Below are 24,597 nucleotides of genomic sequence, written 5' to 3' on the forward strand. Positions count from 1 at the left end.
TCTCTCTCTCTCTCTCTCTCTTTCAGCGGATAATTCTTTCGCGAGTTATCTCCCTTAGTCCACAACGTTTTGAACTATTGATCGGGTGCTCGACTGGAGTACCCGACGTTTGATATTGAACACTTGTCACGTACTCGGCACTGCGCAGAAACAACGAAACAGCAGAGAATCCCACGGGCATACAAAATAATCTTCTAATCTGCATAATTATGGACTGTATAGCAGATTAAACTAAAGCGGTAACAGTGTATACTATACTCTAATAATCGCACGAGCCTGCATGCACTGTCAAAGCAGTGGTGGTTTAAATGGTCTGGAACCTTAATATTTATCTACTGACACAGCGCTCTTGGAATTTTTATACCTATTGTTATTGACCATATCGAATGTGTATGGGAAATTCTTCACGCTCCCCTTTGGAAGTATGTGCGCACGTGTGATTTTGTTACAATGATGCGGTGTTTGTTAAGCTTTTTGGGATGATCACTATATTTAGGAATTATTCATACCTGGGATTTATATCAAAGTGTTCAGTAGTAGTATAGATTAATTCTTCTAAGAGATATGCCGGGTGACAGTGTCAAAGTAGCTGTTCGTGTCAGACCATTCAACCAGGTAACGAGTTTTTGACTGCTTTTTTTTTTCATTTTCATACATGTCATTTACTGATCAGTAGAAAATTCAAAGTACTTGGAGAAATTGTCCTGCCATAAAATTCTTACAAAAATTCTCAACATGCTGTAGGTTTTCTATCCCCCTTTTTAGCAAAATAAAGAAAAAGACAAACTCTTAATTACTGCTCCCCATGCTATTGGATTAATTTAAGAAAACAAAAACAATACTGCACCAATTCAGGCCACCTAAATTCAAAACACAATGTATTTTATAATGTAGCGTTCTGACGGTGTTGGATATAACTGATTTACTGATAACAATTGGCACACGTACGATACATTTACCATTCCGACAACTATTATTTTTTTTGAACCAGGAAGGTATATCTACATTGTAAGTGTATATACAGGTATTCTATCAACTCAGTGACCACAACAATCTGCATTTTAGAATTTCAATATTATCTCCAGGTAGATCAAAGTTTAACAATGATCATGATGACAAGCCAATATAGGTGGTTAAATATCTTTGTGTTCTTGAGTTAAATCACACATTGGTAGGTTAGTGCAGCCAAAATAAAAGGATTTAAACAAAAGGGTCGATCTGCATACAAAATCGAACTCTTACAGCATGGTACAAAGGATTTTAACAAAAACAACAACATTTTGTTTTTTGATGATTTGATAAAATAATCTTTCGAAAACTTGAAAACATGATTTTGTAAAACACATTGTTTGGAAGAATTAAGGTGCATTCTTAGAGCGCAAGTGTAGGAATAAATTGCGAAGAATGACCTTGAGTCAATTTTGCGCAATATTTTCAGTGTTTTATATATAGAAACAAAGTAGTTTTGGGAGATAAATACCTACATGTAGATTTGTAAGATTATGACCACACTTCAAAGCTATCTACAGCTAATCCAAAATAAACATTTATTTAGCAACACAACAATGCCACAATGCATTAGTCCTAGCCCATTCTTTGTGAAAATACTTAAACTACATTGTTATGTACAGAATCTACTTAATAATGTAAAGCCTCAGTCTCGTTTGTTCTGAGGTGTCAAAACCAAAGAGTTGGTTGGAACAATTGTATGAATTCACAGGTAGATGCAACATGACCCCCTACATACTATATATATTGCAATAATTTTTCTTCATGTTCCAACTTTTACATTTATAGCTTTTTTAATATCATATCGGAAATGATCCGTTACATACCAAGGAAAAAAATCTCAAATATATATGTAGTAAATAGAATATTTTCAAATACGGTGTTCTTTTTCGGTGCTGAAAAGTTTAATAAAAATATTTGTAGAATTATCAGAATACTTTGTACATGTATATTACGGTACCATTTGACGTATACCAGAAAATCCAAGGAGGTATTTGTCTGGCTTAAGAAGATTGAAGTAAACCAACTACCCAGTAACTGTGAAGATTAATGCATGCACATGCAGATCGTTTAATAGTAGGCTAAATGCCATGTGTATTTTCCTGATAAAAAATAATGAAAGTTTCATATGCGAGAGTGCTTTTAAAAAAAAAAAAGGGGGGGGGGCATGATTCCTATTGGAAATTTATTTGCTAGTAAGATAATGCTCCTGACATTAGTCTTGTTATTGGTCAGGGCTAAAATACTCTAATTAGGAGCCATGCATATACATAGTGATATTTATACAGGGAATGAGAGGTTGACCATAAAGGGGGATAACTCTTTGACGTGTGAAGAATGACGTTGAAGTCCATCAATTTCGGAATACATGTACTCGACAAGAAATTCCATTGTTTATGTACATAACGACCATAAATGTCTAAGCATTTTTTATACAACAACCTTTATCTAATATTGCAGAGAGAGAAGAATGCTGGCTCCAGTTGTATCATTTCTATGAGTGGAGATTCTACAACAATCAAAAACCCTGAAAATGGATCCACTAAAATGTTTGCCTTCGACTACTCCTATTGGTCACATGACAGCTTCCAGGAGAATGGAGAGGGTGTGTTTACTCCGAGGTCTGGCTCCACTAAATACACAGACCAGGTACAGATTCCTGAATTCATCAATATTATTATGTAATGGTAACCCAATTTTTCTATGGAGTGCTTAAATATTGCTAAATTTTGTTGCATTCAATCTTAAATGCACCATAAAGAAATTAATCCCCAAAACTGCATGTGTTTGGTTTTGTTCCAAGAGCAATCAATTCAAAATCTGCAAAAACAATGGCACCTATACATGTATATGTTTCAGAATAGAATTGCAAAAAAAAATGCACCTACAGAAAAATCAGTCACACAATGCCTTTTAGCACTGTGATCTGTGAAGTACATGTATTTTGATATAAATTATCATAAATTCTATTTATGAAGGGCAGGCCTTTAAAAATCTGTATAATTAATTTTCAGAGTCAGAATAATTGCAATATCACATATTGTTTTGACATCATCAAACTTTAATGTCATATTTCATTTCAAAATTCTCAATATTTTTGTCCATGTGTAAATAGTATTATATCAGTATTTTTGTTTTAATTTTCAGAGACGAGTGTTTCAGGACCTGGGGCAGGGGGTGCTGGACAATGCATGGCAGGGCTACAATGCTGCCCTCTTTGCCTATGGCCAGACTGGGTCAGGGAAGAGCTACTCTATGATAGGGTATGGACCAAACAAGGGCATCGTCCCCATCACTTGTGAAGAGCTGTTCAAAGCAATAGAGACCAATAAAGACAGCCAAAAACAGTTACAGGTAGGGGCATCTGTGACCATTTGGCACTGAGAAATGAGGAAGTTTATATCTTCAACTTTTATTTGTATGGTTAGGGACTCAGTGTAATAAGGAAATATGGGTATATCTTCGATTTTGATTTATATGGTGTAGGGACATAGTCAATATATTTCCCATTAGGTTGTTTTATAGCATAAGATTAACTTGAGAGCTTGAAGGATATTAAAGGTGCCATGATGTTGCAAAATGTTTCACATTAACGTGAAATGCTTCAATGAGCAAAAGGTTTTCTTCCTGATATTGATGAAGACTCCAAGATAGAAATGTCTGTTAACAATATGTAACTATAATGGGCAATTTTAAAGAAACATTTATTTAGTAGGATTTCTTTATTTGAAAAAACCAGTATAAAGTGTTTGCAAATTGACATTCTAGCCTACTTGTGAAAATGAAGTATCCATGGAGGTACAAGTGATTGCAACAATTATACCATATATGTTGTTCTCTGCTCCAATCCTAGTTTAATTGCATTATAGTGCATCGGAAACATCTTCGCAGAAGATCCAAGAACTATTGCATGCCCTGAACAAAGAAAAATCGCATTGCATGGATGAAATGTAAAACCTGAATTTTTCTTTCTCCTTTCTCTTTTGCCTGTCTTGAAACGAGGATAAGAAGATTTGAAACATGTATGCAAATTGTTGTTTTTTGTGCCAGCCAGTTGGTGGCATTTTTTGTAATCAACTCAGTCTCTTTAAAATTAAACACCTCTCTGTTGAATATATCAGCACCGCTGTCTGTTGCCCAGTCACTAGCCTGTGTCTTGGTTCCCTCCTTTCCTCGTTTCTCTGATTTATTGGACTGATATATCCTATTTTGATGATGTGTTTCTGTTAAGTCCAGCCTTTATTTCAAATGTTCCTTTGTACATCCTGTAGACGTGACTTGTACAATAAAAGTCCCTCCATATTTTGTTGCACAATTAATTTAATTTATGTTTGTATTCATGCATACTGAAAATGTTTTGGGATTTGGGGAGAGGGAGAAAAAGGGGGAGAGGGGGGAGAGGTAGTAATAGCAGTATTTACTGGTAATTGAAATGGGAATACCTGGTGAATGTACTGGTAGTAGTAGACAATAGGACATATCGAATTGCCAAGTCTGAGGATCAAGCATTCGCATGATTGATCAAAACCAAATGAAAAGGTTTTTTTTATGACCTTCATAAAGAATAGAGAATGCAGAATGGCACTTCTGTTTTCAGAAATAAAATTAAGCAATAGTCTTATTTAAATCCTTGATTTAGCTGTCAAGATGAAATACGAACTCCTGAAAAATTTGAGCTACCCAATACCCAAAATATGTCTTGAGATAAGAGGTTATAACAAAAACAGATGATTATTTTTTTGTTAGTGCTAGGGTTGCTTTATTAAAACAACCAAGGCACGTACCTTGGGACACAAAGAAAATTAAATTCATGCATATTCTGTAATGTTAACATACAATGTATTATCATTTATTACAGTCTGTTCTATGAAATCAAGTTTATTAAATATCATTTATCATGTTGACCTGATTATTTTCATTATAATGCCCCTTTTATTGACCTTAGAATCTTTTTTGAACCTTTAAACTTCATCAATGACATTTTTCCCCTTTTAAACTGATAATGCCTTCTGAATTGATTATGCTTCTTTAAAAAAAATCTGCATGTAATCATAGCTATTTAAAGCAAGAATGTTTTAAAGTTAAAAAGAATTTATAGAGTTTTTAAGACGTAATTTGGTTCATGTAATGGTTTGAGGGAAAATGAATTGTTATCTTTCCAAAATCATTCACAAACATATATGTTAAATTATAAAAACATTAAATTACAAAATATATCTTAATTACTTTTCAAAGTTATAAAATCCAATGATACTGTTTTAATTACTGTATATTTTTTTCATTTTTTTTTTATATGCACTTAACTTATAATTTAGCTCTGCTGCATCATAAAATTAGTACCGGTAGTACGACAATGTCCAGAAATATGAAAACTATGTCAGCTTGAGTCTGATTTATTTTCTGTAATTCTATCTAAGGTATCCTTCAGCATGCTGGAGATCTACAATGAAAAAGTCAAGGATCTGCTGGTGAAGTCAAAGCAGGCCACGGAGGGCCTCAAAATCCGACAAAATCCGCAAGCCGGATTCTACGTGGATGGACTCAGAGTAAGACCTAGCAGCTCAATCTGACCTTCTAAGACTGTGACAATAATTATCTGAAAAAAACAATCAATTCAGTATGTTGTACATGTACCGGTTACATTCAAGCAACAAACACAAGAACAGGAGTACATCATGTTTTATAACATTATAAAATATTTACCAGTACATAATGACATAATTTGAAATAGCTTTAAAACTTGCAATGGCAATGAAGAAATATTCCAAACAACAATTTAACTTGTGATGTCTGACACAGCAATATGTAATAAAACTTTTTTTTTGTTTTATTGGTAAGAATGTACCAGTGAGGAATTACAAGGAGATAGAGAAATTGATGGAGCAAGGAACGGTGAACAGAACCACCGCCTCTACCAACATGAACGCCACCAGCAGCAGGTCCCACATGGTCATCACCATCCGATTCAATCAGGTAATTCATCATCATCATCATCATCATCATCATCATCAATGTAACAGAATTCTCCTTCCCCTTAATATTTGATTACATTTTTGAAGTTATGATATAAAGGATTCTTAAATCAGAAAACCTATATGTACTACATAGCCATCATCTCAAGCCTCGGGTTTTGTGTCCATGTGGAAATAGAATGGACACAAAACCTGTGACTTGAGACAATGCTTTACAGCTATAGTTTCCATAAAATCTAATTGAATGCAAAAACGAAAATGCACATATATCACCGCAACCCACCCCATGTCAAGGACATGGATAAACTGAAAAAGAACGGCCTTTGTCTTGTAAAATGCTAGCCTTTCTGATTTTGTTGGGAGAAGACAACTAGTTGTGACGATTAATGTCTAGAGGACTTAATATGTCATGGATTTATTGTGAATCTTTAAATGGTAACCAAGACACTGAAATGTGCCCCTGTTATTATGTTTACACACTCTGGCTGAAATACTTAATGAATTATGCAATGATTTACCTTTGAGTAAAAACATTTTATGAGGCATTTTTGAAAAGAATTTGTTTCTTAATTGCCAAGGAACCAATGTGCTTTTATGGTATGGGAGAGTGGGGAATATGACAAAACATGTGGCAATCTCTCGTAAACGGAAATTACGTCTTAGTGTGGCAAAGTCATTTTTATTATTAGGCATGTCTCCCCGCACCAGTCACAATGGGTTTATTTCATTACCCCCTGCAGGTAACATAAGTATGGACATTAAATTACTTATGGGATCGGAGCATTCTTCCATCATAACTGATAAAACAAAATGTTTTTTGAATTTAAAGGATATCACTTCAGGTTTCCAATCTAAAATGTGTAGCTAGGTAACTTAAGGACTATAGAGACATTGAGAAAATCTATGTTTTTTATTAGAACAAGTCTTGAATTTATTATGATATGAGTTAGTCTGAATTATTAATACATTAATGATTTACGCAAACAAAACTACGGAAGAATTTCTAATCATCTGAATTGGATATAGAAGTTTGCACGTATTGGGGTAGTGGTGTGATAGAGTAAACGTTATAATGACCATGAAGTGGTCTGAAGTAGTTTACAACCACTTATCACAACAGACAGAGACCATAAAATCATCCTTTGTACCGAACCAAGTACTGAGCCAAGTCCCACGATCTGTGGGTACTCGGAGCCTCTTGACAGCTCGAACAATTGATAACTGAAGAATCCATCATTGTTTCGTTACATTTGTCAATCAGACATTTTAGGATATTGAAGAAATTATATATTACTGTTTCTTATGTAAGAATTGTTATGCTTTGATGAAAAGTCACAGGTGAATGTTAAGACAATTTTTTTTTTTAATAGAAAAGATTGTATTTCATACGTAATGTCACAGAGGGGTGCAATATAATAAGTGTTGTAGTTACCCAGTAATTGTTATTCAGATAAGGTTGGTACAAAGGTAAATGGAGTTTTTTGCAAAGTGCGTAGAGGTAGACTCATTATCTTGGAGTTAAAGTCCTGAAAAAGTCTCAAGATTAACCTAAAGATTTAAAAAAAAAACAAAAAAAAACAAGGCCGCGCGCGCCTGCTATATATGATCTAAGCACACACTCGGTAATTTATTCAAAAAATGTGGGGTTGAGTGATTTTTTTTAGAATGAAAATAATGAGTGCATAATTCATTATTTATGTAAAATGTCATTTTAAAAAAGACTCAAAATTCTAGAAGGTATTTGTCCAATATTATCTGAGATATATGGATGGAAACTTTCATAATTCAAGAAGTGTTTCAGAATTCGCAATGATCAGTCATTTTCCAAAAGGCTGAACAGCCCGATAGTGTTTGACAGAAATGGGAGAAATATGGTCCATATCTCTGATAGCAATGTTTGTTGTGGGATATAATGGGTGCTGCAAGTTTGCCCGGCAATTGAGTATCAAATATTGTGATTGAAAAAGAAGTTCATTCAGTTGCAGCTTTAAACAAATTATTGAAATCAGTTTGATTGAGACGGGAGGTGCATGCATGTTTCGATTTGATCAGTAGTAACTATTGTCAGAGTTCCATCAAAAGGAAGGAATGAAAGTGTGCTTAACAACATGCATTGTACCAACTGGTACAATGTCAATATATACACACAAGAGAGAGAGAGAGAGAGAGAGAGAGAGAGAGAGAGAGAGAGAGATTAACACTTCATTCCTATGCTCTGCCATGCATTTTGGGTAGGACATTCAGTGTTTGTTCCTTTCAATTCTTCTGTACCTTAGCCCACCAATCCGACAAAGGAGACTCTCTAAGGACTGTATATATTATCTTACTTAATGACCATGTCTCTGCTCTTCTCCAATTTTGAATTCAATTTTCAGAGAAAATAATGTACCGGGGTAATATGATGGAACCAACATGTTGTGGATTGGATTCAATTTGTACCTACACTTTAATACGTTAGATTTTCAAATGTACCCTATCTGACCTCGGTCAGACTATAAGTTCTGGATTATCTGTGAACAGTTTATTGAGTGTGGAAACTTTAATTCAAGACCAAATCCTGCTTATTCAAATATGGACGCACATCCTTTGACCTTTGAACAAAGTTCATTTAGTACAGATTGAACATTTTGGTACAGGTATAAGGTATTCTTAATAAAGAAACTGAATATTTCTACAAAGCCCCTGCCCCCCCCCCCCCCCCCCCCCTCAATTTAGAAATAAAGTCCATTTAAAGATATAAAAAAAATAATTAAAAAGGCAAATAAAATTTTTTAAGAAATGCCACACAAATGTATCATGATATACTTTCCATTTCAAATTAATGAATTTTGGATACTGTGTTATGTGGTATTACAGCTTGTTGGGGATCAATTTTGAAGATTTTGTGGTAACATCCCCTCATAAATAAATTTCCTTATTCAATATTGTTACCATAAAATTACATATCAATGGTTTCAACTTATATTAAATTAAAAGATACTGTAAACCAACTTTTATTCGTGTGGGAGAAATTTTCTTGAGGTCCGTGAGAGCCACCCAGCCTCCTTGATATATAATTGTACTAAGAACCAGTACATATTAATACTATTAATAAATTATATATTAATATATAATAATAAGAACCTCAGTATGAATTAAATATAGCCATATTTTGACAGGTCATAAGGAACGCAGGGGGTGAAAGTAACACGAGAAGCAGTGACATTAACTTGGTGGATTTGGCAGGAAGTGAACGGGCCGACTCGACAGGTGCTACAGGGGATAGGTTAAAGGAGGGCTCAGCCATCAACCAAAGTTTGTCCACGCTCGGAAATGTTATTAGGTATGACACTATCCAACACTGGGAAATGTTATCACTTAAACAATATCATACACTGGGAAATGTTATAAGGTATGACACTATCCAACACTGGGAAATGTTATCACTTAAACAATATCATACACTGGGAAATGTTATCCGGTATGACACAATCCAGCACCAGGGAAATGTAATCAGTTAAATACTATCCAACATTGGGAAATGTTATAAGTTAATCACTGTCAAACACTGGGAAATGTAATCAGGTATGACACAATCCAGCAGCAGGGAAATGTCATTACATGTAACACTATCATTATTTGGAAATATAATCAGGTATGACACTATTTAATACAAGGAAAATATTATCAGATGAAACACTATCAAAATTGTGAAAATGTATTGATACTAATCAGGTACATGTATAACACAATCCATTATTGGGAAGCTTAATTGAGAACAATACTAGCCAATTTAAGGGAAATGTAATCAGATGTAACACATTCAAAAATGTGGAGATGTAATCAAGTAAAACACCATCCAACACCAGGAACTGTTCACATTTGTTACTATCCAATGTCAAGAAACATAATTAGGTATAACTTTAGAGGTACATTTTTGCAGCAAAAGAGAAATGCTTTCAGGTATTACACTATCCAAATAAAGGAAATGTAATCAGATATAACACAACACTTGGAAATACATATATAATCAGGTATAATACAAATCAACATTGGGGAATGTTAACGGGGTATTCGGTATGAAACTATTTAACAGCAGTATCTGTAATCAAGTGTAATACTTTCAAACATAGGGAAATGTAAGATGAAACACTATCCAGCACCACGAAATATGATCAGGTATTAAACTATTCGAAATTGGGCATACCAGTATATATTATCAAGAACATGTAAATGAACTCAAATTCAAACCATGATTGGTGTATGCCATTATCACATAACATGTATATGTTTTAAAACTAACAGTCTATATCTATACTTTGTTTTTGTTTTTCTTTTTAGTTAAAAAATGTTTTACATTTTACGAAAATCTTGCTGCTAAATGGTACTCTCTAGGGAGATTTTAAAATTGGGGCATGTACTGTAATTAACTTTTGACTTTAAAATGTTTTGTTTCAGTGCTTTGGCAGACATTGCTGGGGGAAAGAAAAATGTATTGGTCCCTTATCGAAACTCTGTTCTCACCAAACTCCTACAAACGGCCCTCGGAGGCAACAGTCGAACCATCATGGTAACTTTTCATGTATTGAATGAAATTAATGAAATTACCTTGATGAAATCGTAAGATTGATGCAATGAAAAGGCAGTAAACTTTTAAGTGTATCAGAATTAAATGGCACACATCCTGTTCCTGTGAAATTTAAGACATTAATCAGTTCCATTACGATCATTGAAGTATGGATGAAATGATGATTCCTGAGAGAAATAACTACGTAGAATAATGGTGATAAATAAAAGAGGTAGAATAACATCAGTAAAGTCATGTTAGTCTAAAAAAAAAAAAAACCCTGCAAGTTCTTTGACATTTGATTACTTTTCTTGAGAGTTTGATAATTTGTTTCAATCTGGTATAAACTTCTGCTGTTATAATGAGATCTAATAGATTGGAAGAACTTGAAATAGCATGAGGTTTTAATTTAATGAAGCGGAATACCGTAATTAAGATGCAAACTTGTATTTACATAGTCACAAAAAGCGGTAATTATTGTCACTGGAGGTCTAAAATATATACTACATTGTATAGATTTTAAGTAATATAGACAGACAGTGGACTAATCTTGCAAAGAACTCGGTGTCAAAGGGGATAAAATACATTATTAACCTGGATTTCTAAATTTCTTAATAGTGGGTGTGCCTAGATTTGAATAGCTTGTGAATGAAAATAATAGATGTCTTGCTGCCCATTTTAATGTTGAATATGAGAGCTCGAGGTTAATTCATTGGGAAATTCAAAATTTTAAACCACTGGTTAAGGTATTTAAAGGAATTAACTGAGAAAGAGGCTATTGTAGATGCTCATAGGCAACCCTTATAAAGGGAAAGGTTATAAAGGAAATAAAGGCATGCAGTATTGATGACGATCGACCCACTGGGTACTCAGCCTATTTCTCTGTTGTCTGGACAACCTAATGCGGCCATTTATTGCTATAATCACCGGTAGCTCATTAGTACCAGTGACTGGTCTTAAGATCGGAAAGCAGCCGTCAGATTGGCATCATAACCAAGCAGAAATGCCGGGGCTGATATCAAGAATTCATGCTGTTTTTTTAGGGTACCTGGTATCAGTAGTACTGAATCTGCTACTCTTACTTATTTTATTGATCGCGATTGATCTGCAACCCAACGCAATTTCCTGCATGCTTGTTAATACATGTAACGGAACTATTCAGAGAATATTCAGGAGAAATTTGATAAACATAATCAATTAGTAAATATTAAAACACACTCTGTGATGATGATAATAGCAATAACAGCAAACAAGCACTCAATGAACCTAAATTAATATTTCATTTGAGATCCACGGCCCACATTCTTTTAATGGACATTAAATATTGATGCTTAATACACATGACAATTGATGCACTATTTCTTTTGTTTATAATGTACCAAAATGGAAATAGTTAATCATTATTTATTATTTCATATGAATATTGTAGATAGCTGCATTAAGTCCTGCTGACATTAACTATGATGAAACATTGTCAACACTACGATATGCTGATAGGTAAGGCTGCAAGAGTTATCTCCCTGGAAACAGCAATGACTGAAAGATGAAGTTAAATTGTTAGTAAAATGTAAAAACATTTCAGATAAATTCAATTTGATTGATCCTTTCAGAACTACAGTATGGAATAACAAAAAAACTGCAGTGCATTATTAATATTTTGTTTTGTTAGCTATCATATTAATAAGGACACACAAAACTTTCCTCAATTTTTTATCACTTTCCTTGATATATTATTCCAAATTTATTAAAATTTAAACCTGTTAATTCCCAAAAATTCAGAGTACATTACCAGGCTATTTTTGGAGCTAGAATATTTAGAATTCTACTTAAAATAGCATGCAAAATGCATTTGAATGCTTATGAATGAAGTCATAGTACATGTATATATTTTAAATTGAACACTTATTATTTAAATAAAAAAGTATCATATAACAACACAAAAACATAATTATGGAATTTCTTAATTGAAATCTCCACATTGGGGAGATACAAAAAATAGAAATTAATGGAAGATAGGTCGCGTCTGAACTTAACTGTTTAATAATCAGGGCCAAGAAGATCCAGAACAAGGCCGTGGTCAATGAGAGCCCCACTGACAGGCTGATCCGTGAACTGAAGGAGGAGAATGCCAGGCTCATGGCAGCCGTCGGCAAAGGCGGAGGGAAAGCTGATGACTCAGAGGGTGGGGACATCATGTTATGTCAATGATACATCACAAAATTTTATAAATATAGATCTATGACGAACTTAATCTCATTAATGGTAAACAAAATTTTTCATAAAGATATCTTCAGTTAGTACTGTTTTTGTCTGCCCATTGCAGTAGGGATAAAAATATTTTTTTTAATGTGGCCTCATACAGGAACTACATGTATTAAATAGAATGCTTTCAATTGTATTTCAACAGAATTGCAGAGACTTCTAAGAGAGAATGAGAGAAGAATGGCAGATATGGACAAAACATGGGAGCAAAAACTTGAAGAAGCAAGGTAGACCACTGGGTCAAATGCTTTTCCCTTTCTGATTTGACTCTATATTTTTTTATTTAGGGGGGAGTTAGAGAGACAACACTGTTAACATTTTGTGTAGGAGGGAGTTGGAGAGAGGACATTTTACAGCGTATGATATTTGTCTGTAGAGGAAGTGGGAGAGAGGACATTTTACAGTGTATGATATTTGTCTGCTGACATTTTGTGTAGGAGGGAGTGGGAGAGAGGGCATTTTTACAGTGTATGATATTTGTCTGTTGACATTTGTGTAGGAGGGAGTGAGAGAGAGAGGACATTTTACAGTGAATGATATTTGACTGTTGACATTTTGTGTAGGAGGGAGTGAGAGAGAGAGGACATTTTACAGTGTATGATATTTGACTGTTGACATTCTGTGTAGGAGGGAGTGAGAGAGGACATTTTACAGTGTATGATATTTGACTGTTGACATTCTGTGTAGGAGGGAGTGAGAGAGGACATTTTACAGTGTATGATATTTGACTGTTGACATTTTGTGTAGGAGGGAGTGAGAGAGAGGACATTTTACAGTGTATGATATTTGTCTGTTGACATTCTGTGTAGGAGGGAGTGAGAGAGAGAGGACATTTTACAGTGTATGATATTTGACTGTTGACATTCTGTGTAGGAGGGAGTGAGAGAGAGGACATTTTACAGTGTATGATATTTGACTGTTGACATTTTGTGTAGGAGGGAGTGAGAGAGAGGACATTTTACAGTGTATGATATTTGTCTGTTGACATTTTGTGTAGGAGGGAGTGAGAGAGAGAGGACATTTTACAGTGTATGATATTTGACTGTTGACATTCTGTGTAGGAGGGAGTGAGAGAGGACATTTTACAGTGTATGATATTTGACTGTTGACATTCTGTGTAGGAGGGAGTGAGAGAGGACATTTCACAGTGAATGATATTTGTCTGTTGACATTTTGTGTAGGAGGGAGTGGTAGAGAGGACATTTTACAGTGTATGATATTTGTCTGTTGACATTTTGTGTAGGAGGGAGTGGGAGAGAGGACATTTTACAGTGTATGATATTTGTCTGTTGACATTTTGTGTAGGAGGGAGTGGGAGAGAGGACATTTTACAGTGTATGATATTTTTCTGTTGACATTTTGTGTAGGAGGGAGTGGTAGAGAGGACATTTTACAGTGTATGATATTTGTCTGTTGACATTTTGTGTAGGAGGGAGTGGTAGAGAGGACATTTCACAGTGAATGATATTTGTCTGTTGACATTTTGAGTAGGAGGGAGTGGGAGAGAGGACATTTTACAGTGTATGATATTTGTCTGTTGACATTTTGTGTAGGAGGGAGTGGGAGAGAGGACACGGAGGAGTAGATCATGAGGAGGAGCAGGCAGAGTGGAGGAGACTGCCCTACTTCACCAATGTCAATGAGGACACACAGCTCTCTGGGGTCATCAAACACTGCCTGCGTGTAGGTCAGTGGCTAAATAGAAACACTGTTAAACCTTTCCTTGCTATAATGTTCTGTTGCATAAACACTGTTAAACCTTTCCTTTATATAATGTTTTTATGATTAAGGTAGAGTTCATGTATTTTTAAAATAAGGATCCAATGCAACAGAAATGATTTCTGATATCCTCTTATTCAGGAGAAACAACCTTTGGTAAAAGTTCTACAGCCACATACATCATACGAGGACTGGGGTATGTAAATCTTACCTTATTCTGAAATAAGAAGAGCTACCAGTACATTCATCTGATACATTAATTTATATTGCCACCTGTGCTAATGAAGTTATTTTCATATAACTAGGGATTGAGTGAACTGACTTTTTCTTTCAGAATACAGGAACAACACGCAATTATCAAAAACAGTGGTTCAAAGGTTACCATGGAACCAGTCAAAGGAGCCAAGATTTACGTCAATGGGATAAAGCTCAAGGCCAAGCAAGAACTCTGTCACTTGGTAACTTAAAATTGTTATAGTAAAGTATCATTACTTGTGATTGTGACAAAAGCAACCTACTGTTTAATTAATGAAGGAGAAGTAGAAAATCCTATTCAGTAATTTTACATTTATTTTTTATGTGAACAAATTTTTAATTTTACAGAGCAGAATAAAGTTTGGGTCCAGTTGCTTGTTTTTGTATGTGGGGCAAGTTTCGGAGAGGAAAGCAAACGACGAGAAGGAGTATGATTATGATTATTTCATGGCTGAATTGGCGGAGCATCGAGGAGTGGCCATAGATTTGCAGACGCCGAAGATTAACGAGTCAATGGAAAATCTTAAGTCCTATGTCTTATTCCAAGAATTCATGGACCTATTGCCACAGATATCTGAAGCTAATGCAATTAGTTTAGAATTAAATAAGGTAAAAATGATAATATTAATTTTTTTTTTATTACAACTGAGTTAATTACCACCTCTTGCCATTTCATATTTGAAACATGTCAGTATTTTAGAACCTTGAGTTTGGTCAGTTTACTTAATAAGTCATCATTTCTGCCAGCCATTGCTTTATCTGATCAAAGGTTCAAACAATCGTGATAGAAATTAGATTATATAAAACATAAAGGTTTTCTCCATTTCCAAAAAAAATCTTGTTAATTGTAGGGAGTGAAATTTGAGGCAGAAATTAAAACACCTGCTAGTCATGACACACTACAACAAGGAGGAAAAGAAGTTATAATTCAAGTTACAAATGAAAAAACAAAAAAGGTAAACACTTTATGTAAAAGAATCTTTGCCATTTATGTAGACCAGAGATGCATGGATGATGCATTTCGGTTTCATTTCCTGGTATCCAACCAATATTTACTAGATGAATTAAGCCATGCAGGAGAGAGAGAGAGAGAGAGAGAGAGAGAGAGAGAGAGAGAGAGAGAGAGCAGTTATTTAATGACATAGTCAATGCGATCTACTACATACTGACGTTTTTAAGATGAATTTTTATACAAGTATAATGCAACTGACAGGTTTGGATCTGGTCAAAAGAAAAGTTCCTCCACCGTAAGGATCTGATGGAAGAGCTCTACTGTAGGTACATGGATGGGGAGAGTCTTCCTATGGGCAGGGACACAGACCCATTCTGGGATCCAGTGGAAGATATCTTCCTGGGAAGGTAATTCTAGAAAGAATATTTCAATTTTTCATTGTTCCTTCTCAACTAGAGTTGGACTATTATTTTACTATTATGTGAGCACTGCAATAGGGTTGAATGTGTAGAGTACATGCAGTCTCCGACTCCGTGGTAATGTTTGAAAATCTCCACTTTCCACCTCATAATTTTTTATCATTGTAGCTGCCATATAATGTTACAAAGTCTGTCCTACTGTGTGGAAATAGATGAACACTTTACCTTACACAATTACCATGGGAAGGAAGAAGCTGTGATGAGGGTGAAGATCTTCCCACTGAATGACAAGGGAGAATATCTAGGAGATGAAAGTATAGTAGAACCCCGGGAATTACTGGGAAAACCGTTTAACTTTGAGATCTCCATACCCGAGTGCATGGGAGTGCGTTGGTGTTCAGAGGACAGATCTAGAGGGGTCTACTGCAAGTATGTATCATTGGTCAGCCTGGTTTCTATTGAAGACTGTATCAATTCAGATGATTGGGATTCAAAGTTTGTTTAATTATCTAAAAACTGTACCATTAATGGTGGTGCAATTCTAACTACCGATAATAAAGTTCCTTACACTCAAGAATCATCCTGAAGTCCTTTCAAATGGTTTACTTTTTCCTGTAATTTGTATGTTAATTTGGTCATGTTTATGCTTAAAATCTCAAATTTATGCTAGATCAATTTCAAGAATGCATCCTTGGATTTAGATCATACAAAAAGAAATACATATGTATCATTGTCTAAGTCTAGAATTAATACTCAATCAGTGTTGTTCATTAATCTAAGAAGCATTGACATGTATTTAACTCGGCATGAATATGCACTGTTCTGATTTCAGGTTTACCATCATCAGCAAGGAACCAGTGAAGAGTCAGACGGTGTGGGGTAAGGGCTACTGTGACTTTGGTCTGAAGCATCGAGTCCGGGAGAAGAAGGTCACACAGGAGTTCATCAACTACCTACAGACTCACTCCCTGGTGGTGGAGCTCTGGGGGTCACAAGGTACTCATCTACCTGGATCTACCTGGGTTTTTACCTGCATATTTTTCTGATCTCCGTGTCAAAGATGGGTATAAAATATTTCATGAGATTTTCATAAGATTTCCATTTTAACTCTGCTATTCTTTTGGATTTATTTTGCAAATTTTTGTCAATACAAAATTTAGATTTTAATCAATATTAATGAGACTTGAATTTATATGAACTAAGCCACCCGGAGTATTATTGCATGATACATATTGATGTCAAAGCTGTACTTCTTTTGCATGGCTTTCATTTAAGACAATATGAAGAGTATTGCATGTTTGTATCAAATATTGCTCTCAGCATGTAAGTCAATACATGCTACCTACCGGTACTTGTATTTCTGCACGTATCCCTCTATGATCAAATTAGGTTTGAGAAGAAATTAACAGAAAAAGAGAGAAAATAAAAAGATTATCGATACTACATGTTTTATCCTTGTTGGTCAATAGCACGTTGAAATCCAGGCTTGTTTTTAGGTGGACCATACCAAAATACATGTATGTAACCACAAAGTGTGAACATTTTCATATTTATAAGAAGCGATAACTCTCTGCAACAAGTAGCTTTAGTTGTCATTGAATTGCACTTCTTAGGCAATATTCATGAACATGCAATCATGCTTTTTTTGCAAAACAATTTATATAAAGCTGTATAGTCTTCAGCATACTATTAGGGGTTCAGAGTGATCTGAATAACTAACTTTAGACAAATACTAAGTAATGGTCAATAAGGAAGGTTTAAGTGAATCAAACTCTTGCTGCTGCTTGCATAAATGGCCATGCAAAAATTGACAATTTGAGAATTTAGCTGTTAATTAAATCTTTACTCTATAGTGTTTAGTGTTATGCTTTGTTTGGAAATTATTGCAATTCTATATGTTGTGTAGCAAGATGAAGAGTAATTTACAATTTAAAAGAAATATGATATTACAGTAAATATTCTTATGCAGCCATAATGCTTCTGATCATTATAAATGTAACGCCAACCCATCTCAATTGCCAAATGATTTCAAAGTTCCAATGTCCTCGCTACATAGTATGTAAAACCCTGCTATAACATTCTTCTCCCTGTATACTGTCACCATAGATATAATTATGTTTGAATCGCCATGGTACTATTGTTGGTGTTATTGTAGTTATTTTACGCAAGCACTTAATTCCGGGATTCAACTGTTTTCCATCAAATCGCGAAAACATAAATGCGAATTTTTATCATTATTTTATGTAACTTACATATGTCTAAAAAATAAAAGCGAGATTTTTAAGTAAGCGAGATGTGTTTCTCATGATTTTACACGGGTATTAATTCCTAGCGTTTAGTTATGAATTTACAGTATATAACTGTGCAATCTCTACAGGTATATGACTTTTAAAGGTCTGAATTATGTTTTGATCTGCATGTTAGTCCTTAAAAAATATGTACCGTACCGCTGATTTTCTAGAAAGCTTTATTGGGGTAAATGTTTTACTGAACAATGCGACTATATGCATGTACTATAGATAGCAGTAACTGAAACTGGTAAAATTTAAAATGATTTTTTTTTTTGTAGTGAATGAAGAGGACCAAATACATCAAACGTTTAATGGAAGCAATGTAAATAAATTTGAAGATTTTAAATAATTTTAACTACATAAAGATATTGCAAATTGGACTCAGTAAAATATACCGGTATATAGACTTAAATGACTCACAGTATTATACACTGTTCATACATTGTAGGGTCATGCACAGTCGGATGATGTTTTTTCACAACTGAAAAATAAGGTAACTGAATCAATATATGATTGTATAAAAGGTATCCATTTTTAGTGTATCTGTAAGTCCCAGTGTCTCAGAAAGCTACTTGTATGTCAGAACCCTTTTTTTCCTTAAATTTCTAGGATTTAGAGATAGAGCATTTGACAAAAGATTTGGATGCCATGAAGAAAGATAATTTTAACCTGAAGAAAAAACTGGATAAGCAACAAACTCAAATTGACATGAAAAAACAGAGAAGAGGTTAGTATATATATAACTGCATGATAGACACGTACAACAGTGTGATAAGGCTTGAATATATCCAATCTCTGATGAATCATTTTTTTCTTTGACCTATGCAGAAAACTTAATGTAATTTGTAACATAAAACATGAGAGTTTGATACTCAACAGTATTGCCACCTAAAAATGGACAAAGTTAAAGTTGGTCTACTAGGCAAATATCAATTTATTTGAGTCTTTGTACTAGAAGTACAGTCGCACCTGTTTTAAGCGGCCACCTGTGGGACAATGACAAACTGGCCGCTAAAGACAGGTGGCCTCTTATTCCAGGTTTCAAATTAATAATAAAAAAAAACACCGAGTATTTTCATTTTGGCTCTATTGCACAGATTTATTAATAGCATCTGTAATGGCGGCGAACACAGAGATGGTGAATGCACAGCTCGGAATGCTAAATAAACTGTACTAGTATCTAAAAATGTTGGTAATTCCCGATGTGATTAAAACTGACAATAATTTTGTCTACAAATAACAGATAAATAAATACTGGGTACTTTTTCATTGGCATTTCTAAATTGACAATTTTGTTCTTTATTTATATACAGCCTGCAGGGTCAAACTTAAAAAACTTGTTACTGGAGCATTATTTCTTCAATCCCCATGCTTAAAAGTCTGTGCCGAGTCATATTTTTGTCCTTTTCAAAATCCTTTTTTAAGTCCGAGATGGGTGTGGAATTGTCATTTTTCTTCATACCATAATAAACTGATAATTTGATTATATAATCACAAGGTTTAAGCAGTGCTCCTCCAGTTGGTGAGTTTTGGTGTTTGAAATAAGTGTAATATATACTTACTGCTTTCATTGATGTGCATTCTTGGATGTCTCTACCATATTAACCATTTGAAAGATCAGTCATAACAAAAATGATGAATTCTTGTCTTCTGGATTTTTTTAAAGTTATTAAAAATCTATATGTTTATTCTTTGGAAAGGAAGTGTATATATAAATACTTAGTACGAGTTAATTTTCAGCATCCAAGGTTTCTTTTCAGTATTTTATGTACAATTCTCTCTCTGGAGTATTTACGTTACAATAGAGTATATGTATTCACAGGCTCTTTTGTACATTTCTCTTTACAGTAGATGTGTCACAAGGTACTGTGTGCTGAGTTTAATATTGTGGGGTTCTTATAATCTTCTTGTTACTGTAACCTTCACAAATTGTCAATCATTGATCTTGTGATTTTGTTTTGATATTGCTTCACTAAACAGAATTGGTGTTAAAATTCGGAAAAATAATAAAATCACATACTACTGTACACATATCGTTATCTTTAACCATGCATAATAAGCACAATGGAAGATGGTGGGTTGTTAAAAAACTGTACTTACATGGTTTTATAATAGTTACGAAAATTACAAATTGAATCCGTGCAGATTTAATCAAATTGCCAGCACCAATGTTAATCTATGGATTGAAAAATAATTCTTCCACATTTCCTAAAGATATTTACATATAATTACACATAGATAAACATATTTATATACTTTCACACATTTTTAAAAACTTTATGAATACTGGTAAACATTTTAATTTCAAAAAGTTTGTGCAAGATATAGTACAATATCCGATAGATATCTGAAATTGATATATGGCATCTATAGTTTGTAATTATTCTGAAATTATCATCACTTCTATTTGAAGTTATTAACCAAGTGAATAAATATACTGTATTTTCATTCACACAATTTTTGAAACTTTCAGTGTAGTGTCATGTTGTAAATTTTGAATTTACCGGATGGCAGTAAATACAAAGTACAGGGTTTTTTTTTTGTTGTTGCAGCCAGTACAACTGATGTAGGACTTGATGCAGACCTGGCACAGGCACTTAGGCTGTTCTTCAAGGATGTGAAAACTGTGCAAGCACAAATCACAGAAATCAAAGAATATGGTAACTTAAGAGAACCCCTAGTGAAGGGTTATTTATTCACCAAACTAGGGAATATAACATGAATTAACTTAACTATGTTATTAATTACATTTATTAATTATGATAACTTACATATTTAGTGTATATATGCGCGTAAAGCTTGTTAGATATTTATTGGGTTTTTAAAAAAATATATATCATTATAAGTTAAACATTGATTCAAATTAATTAATAGCAGCATAATGATAAATGGTGCTTTGAAGTTGTATCCTAGTTTTAAATTAAAATGAAAATGACCTTGAGATTTTTAATTAGTATAAATTCTGTTATAGCCTATGTCTATGTTATTATGGGATACTAATTTTAATTAATTACAGCTAAAATGTCACAACATGGGTCATCGGACAATGGTAATATAAAGAAATCCCTGGGCAAACAGGAACAGAAACTTCACGAGGTGGAGAGCAAACTCTCTGGCTGTGTCGATTCTCTGAAGGAAAGTGTAGCCAACACACTCCGGAAAGCAAAGAGATGACAGGCCGCTTAAAAGATATATATCATCATATGTTAAAAATATTTGAGTTGCACCTAAGTCATAAAATGGCATATAGTAAAAACTGTGATGAACCAATATACATGTGTTGTCTTGTCCGCCATCATTGGGACATGATTCATGGCACTGCATGAATCAAGACAAAGATTGGGTTGTTAAAACAGTATTAATACAGATATCTAAATCAAATATCTATCTAAAAGTGTTCATATGCATTTTGTCTCAAATCTTTTATCTATCATTATATCAAATGCTTCAGAATCAAAATAGATTAATCTGTTTGGGTTTAAGATGAAGAATATGTCAGATTTCACTAGATCCTAAAAGACAGAAACTATTGAGAGTTTAATACAGGTTGTTAAAATATGTACTTTAGTGTGTTGATTGTTGAAACTGCCATATGTGTTTTCATAATGCTTTGTATGGTGTCCATTTTTTGTTTAAATTTATCTGGAGCTTCAATGTATTTTAATCTGGTGCGTTATTTGTGTATCCATAGTGAATCTGCTGATGATTTGATTGGTGCAGAGATAAGATATGTTTTTTTTTTAGAAAGGTTTTATTGTAGATTTGGTGAATAGAGATGACTGATTGTGCAATATGTTGGGCCGTTTATAATTACGTACAAGGACTCTCTGACAAGAAAGAAAACTCTTCCTGGGATTACTAGGCCACTTTTAATACATTGTCTGCTTGACGGTGCTTTGAATGGACTGACAAAAATGGCACTAACTCCAAACATCAGTGATATTTTTCTGAAATCCCTGCTGGCAAAACATTTTGTTGAATTAAATTTTTAAAGGAATTTGATGTAAAAATATGAATTGTTTTACTTAACAGACTTTTAAAAAAGTGTACCAGTAAATACCAATTTGGAAGATGGCAAAATAAAAAGACTTGGTTTGTTAATAAAAGGGACTCTTTTTTTTCTTCATTGAAAATTTGTGAAATTTAGCTTGCAAGGAATGCTGATATTATATGCATTTTCATTTCTTTTGGAAAATCATTATTCATTTTAGTTGTTGTTAGATTATTGATAAAAAAACCCATGCACTTTTGTTTGGTCGAAAAGACAGTGAACTTTTGCATTTGATGCAGTTTTCCTTTAGAGTACAAGAAATGATAAATTTTGTTAAGGCAACATTAATTAAGTGACTTAGTGTGAAAATGGCCATGGGAAAGTTGGGCTTTATTCCCAAAATTATTTTTGCTTTTTGGTAATGTATCTATTTGGTTAGTGATATTACATTAATATCCATAGATTGGGGGAACAGGTCTCTCAGAGTCAACAAAAACTTACTAAAGAGTTAAGATGGATTATGAATTAAATGGGCCACCTTTCATCCATGTCTGTCTACTGTTTACAGGGAAATATTCGCCCCCTTTTTATTTTCACTTCTGTTGCCCTCGTTGTCAGCGGGCGAATTCTAATGCCTCACATTATCTCTCTTTAAACACAACTCATCTTCGCTAGCCAAGGGTTTCTGATCCGCACCGCTTCTCACGAAGCGAAGCGGTGCGGATCAGAAACCCTTGGCTAGCGAAGATGAACACAACTGTGTCTTGGCGAATTCAAAACGAAGAGAAACCGTTTACAAGTGTAGAGGGACGAAAAATTACAGTGGGTGAAAATAACCCTGTATACAGTATTAATTATATGTATAAGACATAGGAGCTGCTTGTTTACAATATACAGGGTGTGTTTTGACTGTTGGTGTACAATTTTCTGTACAAAATGTGTCTGTGCTGAACTAGTCGTGTCTTTATTTTGTGTTGTATTTATATATTGTATATAGAATCGGAACATGTACTGATAAATTAATTGATACACAGAAGTTTTATTTTATTTGTTCATGAGTTTGAACACCTGTGGATTGTTCAAGTGTAAATGCACAATTTGTATTCAGCAAATCTGAGGGAAATTAAAACGAAAGGAAAAGATGCTGTTGCTTTTTTGTTGTTTTTTTAAAGTGATGTTTATAGCCTTTTAAGGCTGAAAATATCCGAAATTCTACAATCAACTGCAGGCTATCGACAAAATAGATAGCAAGAGGTCATTCGAGATACTTGAAATAAAATGAGGGCCATATGCTTGCTTGTTGAATATTATCCCCCTTCAGTTCCTTTATCCCATGTTAAGAATGGCACGCCAAATTCACAAAAATGTGCTAAACATATACTCCACAGCTGATGAACTAGGTATATTGACTGTAAACTATAGTTTACGATCCGTGAACTTTAGTGAACGATTCGTTAACTATAGTTTCCAAGTTTACGAATGCTAATCTTAGTTTATCTGTCTGTAACTAAACGTTAACAATAGATCTTGCAAACAAAAATATATACATGTATTCACATCGGTAAAACTATAATCTACAATCACAAATTGTGAAATTATATTTATCTGATAACGCTAATTATATTTGTTAACCACAGTTTTCAAATTGTGAAACCGTATTTATTAGATAAATCATGTTTAAAAACGTCTCGAATGAGGTTTGATGGACTAGCTAGATGTATTATCTAGTAGTAAAATATATTGCAACGATCCTTTTTCAATTGTAACAACAGTAATTTTGAATTTCCATGTATGACTAAGTGTTGCCATGGTTATTGTCGATATAGATGTATTGAAAACCAAACTACAGCCGTACACGAGCCCGAATTGCAACTCAAAAGCAAAAAGAGACCTATCGAAAAACGACATGAATTATACAAGCGAACGAGAAATGTTTGAGAAGTTTGCTCCCGATCAGTTAGCGTAAGTCTGCTCATTTCAGTGTGTATCTTTGTACGTAGTTGGAGAAAAATGTAAACTATAAACTAAACCATGTAAAAAAAAAAACAAAACAAAAAAACTGAAGAACAAACAAAAATTATACATGTATAAGAATATTACGACATAATTCTAATTACATGTATGCCACTGGGGTATGGAGTCTGATTAAAAAAAATCTTTGAAACTGAGCCAAGCCAAATG

The 24,597-nt window shown here is 34.0% G+C and overlaps 1 protein-coding gene across 5 annotated transcripts; it reads left to right on the plus strand.

Moving 5' to 3' along the window:
* Window positions 1-68: 68 nt before the first annotated feature.
* Window positions 69-23,559, plus strand: LOC105341341 (kinesin-like protein KIF28P). Of its 5 annotated transcripts, XM_011447820.4 has the most exons (26): window positions 69-615; window positions 2,470-2,658; window positions 3,157-3,363; window positions 5,427-5,555; window positions 5,848-5,982; window positions 9,140-9,303; window positions 10,419-10,530; window positions 11,957-12,024; window positions 12,576-12,709; window positions 12,935-13,016; window positions 14,343-14,476; window positions 14,650-14,704; window positions 14,843-14,966; window positions 15,112-15,372; window positions 15,615-15,719; window positions 15,977-16,122; window positions 16,303-16,563; window positions 16,967-17,130; window positions 17,631-17,651; window positions 18,704-18,747; window positions 18,874-18,918; window positions 19,035-19,152; window positions 19,924-19,947; window positions 20,274-20,288; window positions 20,978-21,085; window positions 21,442-23,559. In XM_011447820.4, the coding sequence occupies exons 1-26, from the start codon at window positions 565-567 to the stop codon at window positions 21,597-21,599; spliced, it is 3,054 nt and encodes a 1,017-aa protein (XP_011446122.3). In that variant the 5' UTR covers window positions 69-564; the 3' UTR covers window positions 21,600-23,559. The 5 variants fall into 5 exon arrangements, with proteins under 5 accessions (XP_011446122.3, XP_011446124.3, XP_011446127.3 ...); XM_011447822.4 differs by lacking the exon at window positions 20,274-20,288; XM_011447825.4 differs by lacking the exon at window positions 19,924-19,947.
* Window positions 23,560-24,597: the final 1,038 nt, after the last annotated feature.

Source organism: Magallana gigas, chromosome 6 (assembly GCF_963853765.1).
Source record: "Magallana gigas chromosome 6, xbMagGiga1.1, whole genome shotgun sequence".
Lineage (NCBI taxonomy): Eukaryota > Metazoa > Mollusca > Bivalvia > Ostreida > Ostreidae > Magallana > Magallana gigas.

What these genes read in the sequence shown, in the direction of transcription:
- LOC105341341 (XM_011447820.4), top strand. Translation starts at nt 565, where the DNA reads ATGCCGGGTGACAGTGTCAAAGTAGCTGTTCGTGTCAGACCATTCAAC. An exon ending in TTTCACAACTGAAAAATAAG is followed by an intron (nt 18,919 to 19,034) that starts GTAACTGAATCA and finishes TTAAATTTCTAG; the next exon opens with GATTTAGAGATAGAGCATTT. An exon ending in CATGAAAAAACAGAGAAGAG is followed by an intron (nt 19,153 to 19,923) that starts GTTAGTATATAT and finishes TATAATCACAAG; the next exon opens with GTTTAAGCAGTGCTCCTCCA.